General features: G+C 36.8%; 1 protein-coding gene across 1 annotated transcript; it reads left to right on the forward strand.

Annotated features, from left to right (window-relative positions):
• Nucleotides 1–4,944: 4,944 nt before the first annotated feature.
• On the forward strand, nucleotides 4,945–12,450 carry LOC118751428 (membrane alanyl aminopeptidase-like). Its single transcript, XM_036486253.1, has 7 exons — nucleotides 4,945–5,051; nucleotides 8,802–9,308; nucleotides 9,598–9,756; nucleotides 9,835–10,309; nucleotides 10,378–10,619; nucleotides 10,689–11,816; nucleotides 11,930–12,450. Exons 2-7 carry the CDS (start codon nucleotides 8,803–8,805, stop codon nucleotides 12,228–12,230), a joined length of 2,811 nt encoding a protein of 936 aa, XP_036342146.1. The 5' UTR covers nucleotides 4,945–5,051; nucleotide 8,802; the 3' UTR covers nucleotides 12,231–12,450.
• Nucleotides 12,451–15,567: the final 3,117 nt, after the last annotated feature.

Raw genomic sequence — 15,567 nt, forward strand, 5'->3', positions numbered from 1 at the left:
AAATTTTATCATCATCGAATGGAGGGTGCGAGTCGTCGTGTTCACGGGAAGCATTAAAGAAGTATTTCCTGTATAACTCAAGTGTGCTGTGAATATCAGCAACCAGCTCTCAGATCGCCTTTTTACAGAAATCTACCCCGGTCTTAAAACATTTAGTAAGTGCTATGCACGATCTGGTATAATATTTCCAGTACAAGTTTTTACTATAAATTCACTCTTCGATAAGTAAGTAATAAAACTATATATTTGCGTTATTTCCTCAAAAAATGGAGTATATGCCAATCGAATTTCACAAAAAAGCATCAAATATTTTCTTCGTATGCCTTGAGTCACCCTACTGTATATAGCATACATACGTAAGCGCGAATAGTTACTGCAAGCAATTTGTCTCATTCATAAATTACAATTCTTTATGTCAAAGGGATTAAATATATGGCCACACGACATATGTATATATGTATCTGGAAAGAAACCACCCTGCAAAAAATTGTGAGACTAATCTCTAATGAGCTTCTTCCGATACTACTCTCAATCGCATAAATTAGTCGCAACTAGTCTCATGCGGGTATAATTGGAGATCAATTAGTCTCGACTCATCCCTTACGTATATAATTGAAGATCAATTATCAATCCCCGACTTATCGCTAACGGGTACTATTAACGATTTAATGACATACCTACTCAATGAAATTTTATGTGCGGCGTTGGCACAAAGAGAGAGTATTCGCTTAACAAAACTGTTAACCCCGGTCGAATCGCAGCTAGCGCAAATATTTATTTTCATATTTTAAAATTGAGTAGTCGCTTTTTATACCCTTCCGGATTAGTCCCATTTTGTGCAGGGCAATTAAACTTTAGACAATAAATTTATTGCTCTATAAGGTATTACAGAACTGCTTTAGGAGCAGTGCAAGTGCAAAGTACATCTAAACATCACCACTAGAGTGGTCCAATTTTTGTGTGGGGGAAAAAATGTCATCCCCCATATTTATAATATCTATAACAATTTAAATTTTCCACTGTAACCAATACATGGTGCTCAATAGCCTTGAAATGCGCTACTGGATAGCTGTGAAACTGGTTGCCGTGACAATTGAAGGTTCTGATATTTTTTTAGAGAGTTTAAATTTGAAATTTTCTTAAGTTGCTTAACTAGTGGTTTGATTAATATATGCAAAAAAATACTTCTAGTATAAAATATGAGAATCATGAGCATCCTATAAATTTATACTTAGAAACGTAAAGTTTGGTACTAGCACCTCGTTTGGCAAGAGGAAAAATTTTTGAAGGTGCCCCAAACCCTATCTCGGAAAAAAATTGTTTGGGCCACTCTAATCATGTAAGAATTTTGGCATTTAAAATAGCGGATCCAATATGGCGAACCACTTTTATAATTTTTTCGTTTTCACGACAAACTGATATACATAAATGGGGAGTTTTCGAGGTCGCTGATTTCGAATCTAGTCATAAATTGGCGACCAAATTTTATAATTTTTTATTTTTCACCAAAAACTTATATATAAGGAGGGTTTTTAATTTCAATAATTTTAATTCTGATGTCGATTTTTGAAATTCAAAATGGCGAATTCAATACGGCGTTATCGGAAAAAAATGTTGTTTAAAAATTTTTTCAGTTTTTGCTAAATACATATATGTATATTTCTAATTATAGCTGCTTCAAATAAAATCTTTTCCCTTTATATATAATGCTGTTTTCGCTTCTACTGAAAAACGTTACCTTTTCATTGCCCTCTCAGCACAATCAATAAAAACTGGGCAATGAAAAGGCAACATTTTTTACCATGCTAGTCCTCATGGGAGAAAAGCAGGATGGCAAGGCACTGCATGGCAACACAGTTGCCATACTGATTTAGGGCCGGTTTTTCAATGTCTGGTTATCACTACTTTCCCGGTTAAACATCATTACCGACGTTTTCGACATCATGCATACAACATGTGATCGATAAAGCAGTCGTTGTATTTAAGCGGATCTTCTACCTACAACCGGCCCTCAGATAGGAATCCAAATCAAATTGAAAATGAACTTATTTGAAATGGTATGGTCACTGCATTACCGACGACAAGATGGATGTCCATGCTAGCTAGTTAGTTAGTTCTGCAGGTCCCAGATCCGATCCTCGGTTGGAGCGATTGCCAACAAATTTTTTGTGTTTATTATTTGTTTTATTTTTTTTAGTTTTATTTGATTTAATTTAATTTAACTTTGCTTTCTTTTCGTTAGTTTTATTTTATTTCACATTTTTTATTTTATTATTAGTTACTTTAAATTTTTGGAGTTCAATTTTACTAAAAAAATCAAAAACAACTAACTGAAAAAACTTTTAGAAATATACAAGTTGAATCGAAAAAAAAATTAAATGAATATTTTACTGGCCGTGGGACTCGAGCCTACGACCTCGCGGTTCGTTAATCCGCATTACTGCCGCCTGTCAAGGCACAATTTTGATCAGATCAATTGCAACGTTAATGTGGATCAACGTTGCCATCTGTCGTTGCTATTAGTCATTAAATGGTCATTTTTTTACATTTTACTCTAGAATTTCAAACTTTGTGTACGTACATAGATCCCAAAACCAATAACCACGGCTTTCTATTTCTTTTCCGGTACTATTACCTGTACAATGTGCAGTGGTGTGAAAGAAAGTTTTATTTAAAATTTTGTGCAGAGAGAAGGCTGCCAGGCAGAATGTTGTAAGGTAAAGAAGTTCTCAAAGATGGAAGGGAAGTGGAACAGTTCAATGGTACGCTTTGCCATTCAGCTCGTTCCGGATTCTATTCACTACATTGCGCTCGAGTCCGAAAATTATCCGTTTACGTGACGTTACAACTGAATATTTATGTATTGCTTTCACAAGAGATCGAAAAATATATGCCAAATAAAGATGCTGTTTCGGGGCTTATAAATATAGGATAATCCTCTAGCTTTTGTGGAAAAGTTTGGAAATATTATTATAGGGATTTTTTTTGGGTTCACACAGCCAGACAGACGGACATGAATCAATCGACTTAGCTCGACGTTCATTTCGGTATGCTGTTTTACGGTTCTATCTCTTCTCCCTCTGGTACTTACAAATATCGGACCAAGCTTATAATACAACTTCATACTTTATGAAAGGTATAAAAACTCGAAATGTTGTGTTTGCATTTGGAATCTATTTGTCGGCAAGTGCAATAATTGCAATTCAAAGTTTTGCACGAAAAAAGTGATAACACAATCGGTCAATAAATCAATTGCCATTATCAATTGATGCACTATTAATTGCACTAGATTAGTCTTAGGGGGTTTTTAGTGACGCGATGAAATCATATTGGCGGTTATAGAAAAACAAAAAAGAATTTTGCGTCACCTCATACTGGTACTAAATACATACCAGCACTAAATATTTTCATTCTCGGTGAGGGCTTGAGGCCTAAAAAATGCGTGCTTGCAGTGGCAAAGATTTAGACTTAATTTTAGAGCACGATTACTGCTTTTGCCCTATAGAGTGTGAAGATCTTGTAATGTGCGGCGGCTGAATATTCTATGTAAATAAGACCGCACTATCTTACAAGCAAAAAAAGTTCACCGTACACCCCTCAGCCTACAGAAATTTTTCAAAGCAATTTCTAAAAATTATTTTTCTACCGAACCTAGGTGTCCGCGGAGGTGTAGTGGTTAGAAGTAGGCGCTACCATTTCGCTGGGCTTGGGATCGACCCCAGTTTCCGACTAACACCAACAACAAAAGAAAGGAAAAAGTTGTTTCTAAAAGCGCGGTCGCCGCCCCTCGTCAGGCAATGGCAAACCTCCTAGTGTATTCTCCCATGAAAAAAGTTTCTTATAAAAATACATTCGACGTGCTGAGTCGACGTAAAGCTGTAGGTCCCTTCCTTTTGTGTGACAACATCACCTACATTTGTCAATAAAACATTTTTTCTTAATCAAAATACATCCACAGGAGAAGTTCTATGATTTTTGATGAGATTAGATTTACTGATATAAGAGTGGTAAGAACTGAGAACTGAGAAATGGGTAAGTACTAGAACGGTATACTTGAGGTCAATGAACATTTTAGCAGAGAAAATTACCGAACTTTTTTCCGTTACGGTCTAATGCACTTATGTTTATACAAAAAAAAAAAAAAACCTGCTAATAACACCTCTTACAGTATTCATGCAGCTCTTCAAAGTAAATGACGAGTATATTAAAGTATTTGAAAAGTATTAAAAATTATTAACTTGGACTTGATAATTAAGTAGTATGCAACTAAGTATTAAAGTACGCTCTGGATGGCTAAGACGTTCGATTTTATGACGTAGAAGTTTTGATGATGACGGCTTATGTAAATATACACAAGTATCAAAATGAATGAATGAGCTTTATGACACTGTATGCTTAAAATTAACGATAGCGAGTGTCCATAGTAATATCGGGCAAAATACCTATTATCTCAGAAAAGCACTACCTAATTCTTTGACCATCGGTCTGTGCTTATAAACTCGAATCAGCTGGAATGAGTTCGAAGAATTTTTGCCCCTTAAATATGAGCGCTTTTTTATTTTATGTATGTATTTTTTGCGATCTTCCAGAAACCACAAAACCTAACAAAATACTTACGAGCTATGAGTTATTAATGGTGCACACTCATTTTCCAATTTCAATAAACTTTAAATATCTATGTATGTATGTATGTATGTATGTACGTTGTACAACCTATGCATTTAAACCGGTGGGCATAAGGGGCAATAAAAAAAATGGTTTTGCACGCAATCAGCTAAGCAAAGTAATGAAGTCAACGCTGGTATGCTGATATCGAGTGGCTATGATTGCTCACGATAATACATATGTGCATACATCCATACAGAGCGTGGTTCTTGTCAGCAATAGAGATAATTGTCCTTATCATTTGTAATAAAATTTGTTTTAAACAGCAGATAAGCGATTAAGTGGCCTAACTATAAAGGTCTTTGCTGTCATATTGAAATGCCAGTTTAAGACATTTAACCACCTCAAACTGCAGGTTTGGTGAAAACATATACATAGATCATAAGGTTAGCAACTCAAAGGATGTGTATAGATACAAAGGCGGTGAATTGAAATACTTAGTGAAAATGTGGGAAATTTAAGTTCATACATATTTACATTCATATTAAAAAATTTCGAAACAAAAGGAAATTTTACTTATATGCCAATAGTGACAAATAGTGAATTTGATTCAAGAGCGTATTGTCACTACAAACGAATAAAGGTGCGCTATAAAGTTTTGACGGCGAAAAAAAAACGCGCCCAAAAAAGTTTACGAAAAAAGACGCTTAAGGAAAACTTTGGCGAAGAAAGACGCGAAATCTAGTTGTTTACGAAGAAAGAAGCGTAAACATAGATTTATACCTGACCAAGACCAAGGACTGTCACTTCAGCATCATTCCCTAAATACGCTTTGGGGAATTTACATGCTGCTACACCCGCAAATATAGTCGATCGCGAAAGTAAGTTTACGGGTCTTTCTTCGCCGTCAAATATTTTAACGCGTCTTTCTTCGCCGTCAACTATGTTTAGAGTCTTCCTTCGCTGACTTTTTAGAGTCTTCCTTCGCTGACTTTTTCTTATGCGTCTTTTTACGCGGTCAACTTTTGAGCTTGCGCCTTTATTCGTGTCTAGTTACGGTATAATTTATGTGCAAAATGTGTAGTATTGGACAGCCGCCGTTGCCGATTCTTTTCCTACCAATCAAGCCGGTTGTGGATTAATTCATACCTAAAACCTTATCAAAAAAAATTGTATTATTGCAAAACTTGTCGCATAATGTTTGCATTGCAGCTGGCAATAGCATTCAAGAGCATTTCCACAACAAAAAACAAAAAAACATTTTTCGGCCTCATTATTAGGTGCAATCCCGTATTCTTCGGACTAAAACTAGTAAAACTGTCAAAAAATAAAAATTCGCTCAGAGCGAGAGAGTAAGATTGAAAAGTACGGAATCGCTTTCTAGTAAAAAATGGTAACTTCTGTCAACTTCAACATAACCTCAAAATTTTGGTTGTAAATTTTTGCTGATTTCGTATGTAAACACACTCAGCTCACACATGCAAATAACCAAAAATGCTTTCAAATTTATTAGAATCCACTTAAACAAGTAATTAAATACTTTTCAACACGAATTAGCAGAATGCACTTTTCTGTTGTTTACAATTTGGTTTCCAAACACACATTTACCAGAATTTACCATCAAAAAATCTTCCAACTGTAACTGGTAGCTTCTGACAGAGAGAGGACCTTATTTACTCTCTTTTTGCCCTCTCAATAGTCAGTGAACCGAGTACGAGATCGATTTCCATCGATCGTACGGGATCGCAACAATTTATTATTAAGGAGACTACTCTATTTAAACCTTACAGCTACGACTGTAGGGATCCGTGACGATATTAAGTCGCACTGCGTGGGTTCCTAAGGGGCAATGTTCAGTCAGTACAGCTGAAATAATCGAGAGTAGGCTCTTAGGCAGCAGGAGAGGCTTCCTTGACCGCCTGCGATCAACATTCGGCCGAAAGAACCTCGCAACTTTGCATTGCAGTATTTTTTCCCAGCGTTCGCCAAGCTGACTGTAATCCCATCGCGCCAGGAGCGCGCCGCACATTGCCAAGGGAAGGGAACTATGGTCTCCCTCTCCGAGGTGATCAATAAACACAAAACGAAAACATACCATTATTTTATGTCTTTACTTTAATCTTAGTATCGTTTTCTCAAGTAGCTTTAGAATTTATCCGCCCAAACACCCTTTTTTTAGAACAAAATTTCGGTTAGCGTGGTTCAAAGTTATGCGGTAACATACATAAAATAAAAATAGAAATAAAAATAAATTTAAAAAATATTCCTACGTATTGATAATCTTCTCCTTTTTGTGAAGTCTGTTAAAAATACAAAAAAAAAATATAGACTTTACTAAAAACCTATCGTGAAAGATTTTCGTTCAGGTTTTCTTTTTTTTTTTAAGTAATTTCCTGCAGTGGAAAATTTTCCTGTATTCAGATATCAAATTAATCAGGGTATTCATATAAACGCGTAACTGCCTCGTAACTGTGTAAACCTCGAAAATAAACCGGATTTCCGTACAAAATTTAACAATTTTACGAGGTTTACGTGGATATGAGGCTTTTATGCGTTTAGATGAATTGCCCTAATAAAAAATCTTTGTTCCATTTTCAATAAAATATATATTTAGAATCTGGTGAGATAAACTACGTGAAATCCCGCTTTGCTCGATTATAAAAATCGGGTTTAGTCGTGATTCGAAAAGTGTCCAAAATTATTAAAAACAAAAAACTGTTGAAGCCGGGTCAATCGGTTCCGTGGAGCATTGGAAAAGTGTTTCCATCAGGATTTCCAAGTATTCCTAGCTAGATTCGGCTCATGAAACACCTGGTTTGCTGATATTTCGGTTTAACAAAGTATTCTGTTTTGCCTTAATGCCTTATTTGTTGTCTTTATTGCTTCGCAGAAATTGTACCAGCAACAGCAGGCTGGGGTTTAATCTTCTGGGATGGCGTTTCCTGCCGAATCTGAAGACAGTTTGCCTAGACAATTACGACATTGTTCTTGGTGTTCAGAAATTAATTTCCCTTAACTAAGTTTTTGATACCCAAAGCAGTTAGTATGCCGGTTATCGAAGTTAGCGCTCTTAAAGTTAAGTGCTTAATTTACTGCTGTGACTAAGATCATTTCAGTTTGTAACTTTAATTCCATATCATAAAAATCTATAATCAAAGCTACGTTTATAGCGTATGATTATGAAATGCTGACGTTTGTAAATATTTCAATCAAATTTATGGTATATTCGATTAGAGACCTAATAAATATTTCATAAATATGTATATACACATGTATATACCTTTGAACATAAGGAGCATCACGTACTATACTAAATAATTTATAAATGAATTCCGTTTTGTCGTATAATATTTTGGCGTCTAAAAAGAAAATAGTTAGACGAACAATTTCCCAAGTCATACTAGTAATCATACAAAGGCACTGCTTCGCGTGCTCTGTTCCCTATATCGAGGTATTATATTAAATACAAGCTATCTGCAATTTCCACTTATGTATGTCGTTGGTCCGAAGAATTTTTCATCGAATTGCATAGTTCCAATTAACATCAATGATGACAGTTAAGTCCCAGATGGGTTCTAAAAATAGAATATTCCGTTTAACTCTATATTCGCAATGGTTCCAAGAATATGGTTCTCTGAATTTACAATGATTAACTATAAACGCCTCCTAATTTTTCAAAAAAAAAAAAACGCTTGTTATTCTTGTTGTTGTTCTTGTTATTTACGATATAGGGGCAAAAAATTGCATGAAAAATGGGTTTAGTGGCCCGTACTACCTCGCTGGTGCATTCAGTTCTGAAGAAATCCTATCATTGACCAAGTTTATACCATGAAATTCCTCTGAACTGTAGAATTTTGAAGAAAACAAATCTAAGCGTTCGTTTATTTTAAACGCGAAGTCTTTGCACGCCTTGGTCGAGCACTTAATATCAATATTGAGGGCTCACATTTTCTGAGATTTTTTTATAGCTATTTCCCACAAAATTTCGATGTTGTAGGGAAAAAAATAGCCGCGAGAAAAGAGCCCTAATACATACATATATTATCTTTATATATGAATAGAAAAATGATTAGTACAGAAAAGCTACCAAAAACTAATGATCGTCAATTTAAGTGCAGCTAGAAACCCCTAATTTTCAGATTTTTAGTAACTGTATTGATTCATTGATTTATATCTATTCATTATTTTTTTTTTAGAATGTCCAAACTGTACCTCATTGCCGCGGTAGTGGCACTTTTAAACGTTCACACGCTCGCCGCCCCCTTCGAAGAACTCAATGAAATAACCGGTAAAGCAGTTGCTTCCGATGGCGAAGACTATCGCTTACCATTTACGATTCGTCCATGGAATTACACACTGAAGTTGACGCCATACCTGCAGGAAAGCGATGGCAGCAAACGATTCACATTTGATGGTGAAGTTACAATCCAAATCAATTCAACCGAAAATACAAATACACTCATTTTACATTCGAAAAACCTAAACTATACAACACGCGAATATTGGTCTGAAACTAACCTCACTAAAATTAATTTGGGCGAGGGCACATGGAATAATGTAACTGACAAATTGCAATATACATTGGCAACGCCCATACAAGCCGGCATAACGTATATTTTACATTTTGTCTATAATGGCACCATGGATGATGATATGCATGGTTTCTACCGCAGCTCCTATGTGGATGCCAATAATAATACCAAGTAAGTTAATATTTTATGTGATTGTCAAAGGCTCTCTCTGGCATTTATTTCATATCACTGATAGGCACTGCCTTGCCCGCGGGCAAAGCTCCTTAAGCTTTCTGTACATTATGTATAGGCGCGAGCAGAGTAAAAGCTCTCTCTACCCATCGCTGTTTTATACGGCTCAACTAATACAACCCATTAACTTTTACAAAATCTTTTATTTTTCACCGCCCCTATTTATAAAAATTCCTCTGCATGGTATGCGTCCAATTTCACATTTATAAATAACTTATTTTGCTTACAGGTGGATTGGTTCTACGCAATTCCAAACGCACCATGCGAGACGTGCCTTCCCCTCGTTCGACGAGCCGAAATTCAAGGCCACCTTCGACGTGACAATCCGTCGCCCTAAAACGTTTAATTCTTTTGGCAATACCCGTATTTTACGAACAGACAATTTTACGTGAGTTATACAATACTTAAATTTGTCCAGTGAGTGCTTTCGCTTTAATTTAACGAAATTTAATTTCCAATATTGCAGTGATTATGAGGAAGACGTGTACGCACCAACGCCACGCATGTCCACCTATTTATTGGCATATATCGTTTCCGAATTTAAGCAACGTAAAAACGACAAATTCGGCGTAATTGCTCGCGAAGAATATTATGATCAGACAGAATACAGTTTTACTGTTGGTCAAGAAATTTTAGATAAATTGAGTGACTACTTAGGCATTGATTATTATAGCATGGGCAACGATAAAATGGACATGGCTGCCATTCCCGACTTTTCAGCCGGTGCCATGGAAAACTGGGGTCTATTGACCTACAGAGAACGCGCATTACTTTACGACTCAAACTCCACAACGCTAAGTGCTCAGCAATCTATTGCCGCTGTCGTTGCTCACGAGCAGACCCATATGTGGTTCGGTGATTTGGTGACATGCGACTGGTGGAGCTATACATGGTTGAATGAGGGCTTCGCACGCTACTTCCAATACTTTGGCACACATATGGTGCGTATTGAATATTGTGCCTGCAGTTATTTATTGTTAAGAATTTCGTTTTGTTTTTTATCCTGCAGGTTGAAACTCACATGTCGCTGGATCAACAATTCTTAGTCGATCAATTACAAGTGGTAATGAGCATGGACTCTACCAATAGCACCAACCCAATGAGCGATGAAAACACTCACACGCCTTCGGACTTGAGTCGCATGTTCAACAGCATTTCATACAACAAGGGTGCGAGCATTATCCGCATGGTTAAATATGCTATAGGCGAAGAAAATTTCAGAAAATCGTTGCAAACTTACTTGGCGAAATAGTATGTCTTATCAAAACTTGTATAATGCAGTTCAGTTTTTCATTTGAGATTTCATTTTTTCTCGCTTAGCAAATACAATAATACCGTTCCTGCTTATCTTCTCGAGGTTTGGCAAGACTATTGGCCTGCTGAAACAAAACAGTATTCAGAAGCCGTATTCAACAGCTTCACCACTCAAGTGGGCTACCCGCTCATCACTGTAAAGTTGTCTAGTGACAAGAGTTCTTTCCTCATCAATCAGACCCGTTTCCTGCTGAGAGATCAGAGCACATCAGACCCTAACTTACTATACACCGTCCCAATTTCATATACGACCAACATAGAAAGCAACTTCGAAGACACAACGCCTAAATTGTATCTCCCTGCCGCGAAATTAAATGTAAATGTGGATCTGCCGAACAGCGTAGATTGGCTCATTGTTAACGTACAAGAGTCTGGCTACTATCGCGTTAACTACGATGAAACTACTTGGCATGCCATCCATCATGCCCTAACCTCTGCAAACTACAGTAATATCCACCAGCTGAATCGTGCGCAAATAGTCGATGATCTGCTGAATTTGGCGCGTGCTCATATTATCGAGTACGAATTGGCACTTAACGTACTCGAGTACTTGGAGAGCGAAACTAATTACCTGCCATGGACTGCGGCCTTCAATGCCTTCTCTTACATCGGCATTCGTTTGGGCAGCGACACTGAAAGCTTCGCTTCGTACATTCTCGAACTCACCGCAAAAGCCTATGAAGAGCTCGGTTTTGAGCCACGCAGTAATGATACTTCACTGGATATCTATAATCGTGCAAAAATTCTCTCCTGGTCCTGCAAGTATGGTCGTGAAGATTGCATTCAAAAGTCAAAAGAACATTTTGCCAAAATCAATACGACAGCAGTGCCTGTGAACATACGTTCAGCTGTGTACTGTAATGCTCTGCGTTACGGTAATGAAAGCGATTACGATACACTGTTCAACAAATTTTTGACCAGCACGTCTGCAACTGAGCAAACGCTGATCCTTAGCACACTGGGATGTGTTACGGATAGTAAACTCATTGAGAAATACTTCTGGGCCATTGTAGGCGATCAAATTCGTCGTCAGGATAAATCGAGCGCACTAAGCAGCCTGTACACTGAAAACAATGAAAATGTGGAACCTGTCTATAAACTGGTTACTGAAAACTATGACGCACTTGCTGAATCGTAAGTATTTTCCTTCTCTAAACATATACTAGGTACTATTTATATATACATTGTTTTTTATTTTCATTCATACAATGCTGGAAAATCTGCCTACTTAACTTCTAATTTTACAGATTGGGCAGCTATTCCACAGTTGCTACAGTAATTTCAAATCTAGCCGCACGCTTTACCACTGAGAGCCAACTTCAGAATTTGAAAGAGTTTAATGAAAGGAACAAGTCCAATTTTGGCAGTTCCCAGTCAACATTGGTGGCGGCTGAGACTACGGCGGAGGAGAATTTAGCGTGGGCCACGACTAGACTAACAAGCTTTAAGAACTATTTGCTGAAACGCAAGAGCAACGGTGCGACTGCCAATACTTTTGCTGTACTAACACTGGTTGTCTGTGCGGCTGTCGGTCGCTTCCTGCAGTAAATTCATCTTCGGTCGTTAAGTAGTAATACATAGGTATATTCCTATATAAATATAAAGGCTTTTGTAATTTAGTAGGTTAAAAGCTTCTGAAAATGTCAATCTGTTTTCTCGTTGATAGATTTTGTATGTAAAAATGATAAGTTGAATATGAATTTGTGAGTAAGAATTCAAGTCTGGAATAAAAACGTATATTAATTAAACAATATACTATATACATACATACATAGGCGGTATTTTACGTTTGGGTGGTTTATTTTCAAATATTACGTCGGAATAAAAGAGTTACTTAGTTTTCATTCTTATCGCACTGAAACTCTGCCAGCGGTACCTGGTGGCACTCGTTTCTCGCTGTAATCGTTTAAGCGATTTCCAATAAAACACGCCAGTCACTTTCATCTATGCCAGCCGACGTCAGTTGTATATAGCGAGTAATGCCAAGTCCTTCTCCAAATGGTTACTCAATAGCAAATGCATTCCTCTTCCCCAGAATATCTCATTGAATACATTGCACACGTTGTTTTGAGCCTCGTTACGCAAAAAAAATCCTCGTATGACACCCCCTTCTCTTGATGACAGCCACTGCACACAGACAAAGGCCCAACATTTGAGGACATGCTTCTGGAGTGTCAGGACCTTTAATTGAGAAGTTGCGTCTGCCCGGTTGGTTAGTGTCGCCGAGAATACTAAAGCAGGCATTACAAACCAAATGCCCTTGCGACGTCTACTACATCTTCCAGTGGCGGATCCAGCGGGGGGTATCGGGGGTTAAACTACGTGTCAGTCAGTGGCGGACCCACGGTCGGGGGGTGTTTTAATATGGCACATATGTATGTATAATATGGCGTCTATGTATTAAAACACCCCCCATGGGTCCGCCACTGACTGACACGTAGTTTAACCCCCAAAAGCCCCCCCCCCCCCTCCCCCGCTGGATCCGCCACTGACATCTTCCATGATGGGCGAGGGAATCCATCGACGTGTACCATCGATCACCCCGGTGAAGGAGTTTCTCGCCGCAATCCCTATCAAATCGAGGTTTTTCAACATCTCCTTTGTTTGCGAACAAGCTTCGGCGGAACAGAAAGACGATGCGACCAAAGACTTCTTCTTTAAACAATACATTTATCATGTTAGACGATTTCAATTCTACGGTGTACAACACCAAAATAACGTGGTTCTGACAACAGATTATGTAAACGGGGAGATTCGGTGAATCCAAAGGCGCATAGTCGAATCTTACGACAAATATTTTTGTTATACATTTTAACGAGTTCTGCCGCAGTTTTAAAGGGATTTTTTTCGTAGTTTTCAAAGGGTCCTAATTTTTTGAAAATTAAGTTTGGAATATAAAAATTATAATTTGCTAGCTTGATAAATTTGATTATTTAATTTCACCTATTTCACCTGGCAAAGTCGTCATATATAGTTAAATTAACCGCCAATCTGACCAGATTTGTGGAACATAGAGAGATGTTTCCTAATCATACTCCAGGCTGTTTGATAAATCACCGCGCATCCGAATAAAAATTCCTATTTTTTCCTACGCTAATATATTCTTTCCCTACCAAATTCCCTAAAAAATTTAGCCATATAATGTTTTCCCACTCCATATTTTCTCTAAATATAAAAAATGTATTTAAATAATTTTACCTAAATTACTGAAATTAAATTAAACAAAATTTCGATCGAGCTGCAATTAAAGAATGAGAAGCATTGAGTGATTTTTTTTTTATTGCTTGAGAGCCACATTAAAACGCTTTTAAAGCCAAACTTCGAAATTGCGTTCGACATTTTTACTCAAGTTTTTGTTGCTTAATTTCAGTGTAAAAACTATAGTGGTAAAATAAATGATCTTCAACTAAAACTTATTTGCCGTTAGGATAATATCTGTAGTCATAAGCAATAACCGCCTTAGTCGACTTAAGAAAAAATTTTGTTGTGTATGCTATCGTATTCTGCAACTACTATTCCATGTGTATGTGTGTGTATCCCCATCTCGCCAGCTAGGCTATTTAAAAATTTATAGACGGACATATTTTAGTTTCCCCATAAGGTGAACATTTAGGCGGTAATTGCTTATGGCCACAGATATAAAACCGTGACAAGGATGCACAGCTTTGCCAAAGAACAATACACTTAGAGGGGATTTTCTTAAACACGTAAAGTCTTAAACCTTGTAAACTCGTAACTTTACGAGGCTGTTTACGCGAACACGCCTTTGTGCCAATGCGTAAATAGTGGGATGTTCGATTACTCACTTTTTTCCAAAACCGGTTTTCGGGTTATTCGAAAATTACAAACCGCATAAACTGGGTTTATTTTACATAGCTTTCATACAGTGAAAATGCTTACACTGTAAAAAAAAAATTGTGTAAATTTCCTAACTAAAAGGTAGGTTACTGATTTCCTACCTTATTATTCGCGAAATTACATGTTCGATTATTCAGCGAATAGTTTGTTTAAATTTCGGACTTTTTAGAGTGCTGTGGTTGGCGTAAATTTACTACGAAAGTGTGTACAAGCTACAAAGCAGTTTGATTTCACCCGTAGAATTGTGTAAAGCCGCTAACAAAAAGGATTTTTACACACGAAAATGTGTAAACGAAAAAAAAATATTTATCGTGTAAATTTACCAAAAAATTTTAAAAGTAAACAAAAATATACTCGATTTATAGTCGTATTTTACCCCACCTCAAAAACGCCATAAAAAGCGCACCGAAGATAATCTAAACAAGCGAACCGTTTTGTAGAAAATATACAGAGGCCGGTTAGTGGAAAAACCCAAAGTCAATAACGTAAAAATGCTTATTGAATTCGCCATATGTGGATATTAAGCTACACAAATTAATCATTGTTTTCAAAAAAAGAAATTAAAATGCACTTTGAGTGAAAAAATATATATTTATCCTAACAACATTTTTTACTCAGTAAAAATTTCTTCCATTTAAAACTTTTTAAATATCTCTGACTACGAAATTCGTTTAAAAATTAAAAAAAAAAAGTGTAAGGGAAGAGGGCCTCCCCCATATGCATTTATTACAAGAACCGGATTTTTTCTTGGCGGCACTGTGTATATGCATATGTGTATATGTGCGCCATTAAATAATATATTAGCAGATCTTCTGCCTTATCCGATTATCACCTGCAATCGTTACCTAAGCAATTTGTTTATTGTTGCGCTGTTAAATGCAAAATGATCATAAAATGTGTACGAATTGGAGTAAATACAATCATAAATTAAACAGTGATAGCGACAGAATACAATTTGTAAACATACTTTTACTATATATATGTGTGCATGTACATTACGGTGGTCCAAACAAAGAAAAATCGGAAT

This window comes from Rhagoletis pomonella, unplaced genomic scaffold, assembly GCF_013731165.1.
Source record: "Rhagoletis pomonella isolate Grant_MI unplaced genomic scaffold, Rhpom_1.0 Rhpom_scaffold_00694, whole genome shotgun sequence".
In the NCBI taxonomy this organism is placed as follows: domain Eukaryota; kingdom Metazoa; phylum Arthropoda; class Insecta; order Diptera; family Tephritidae; genus Rhagoletis; species Rhagoletis pomonella.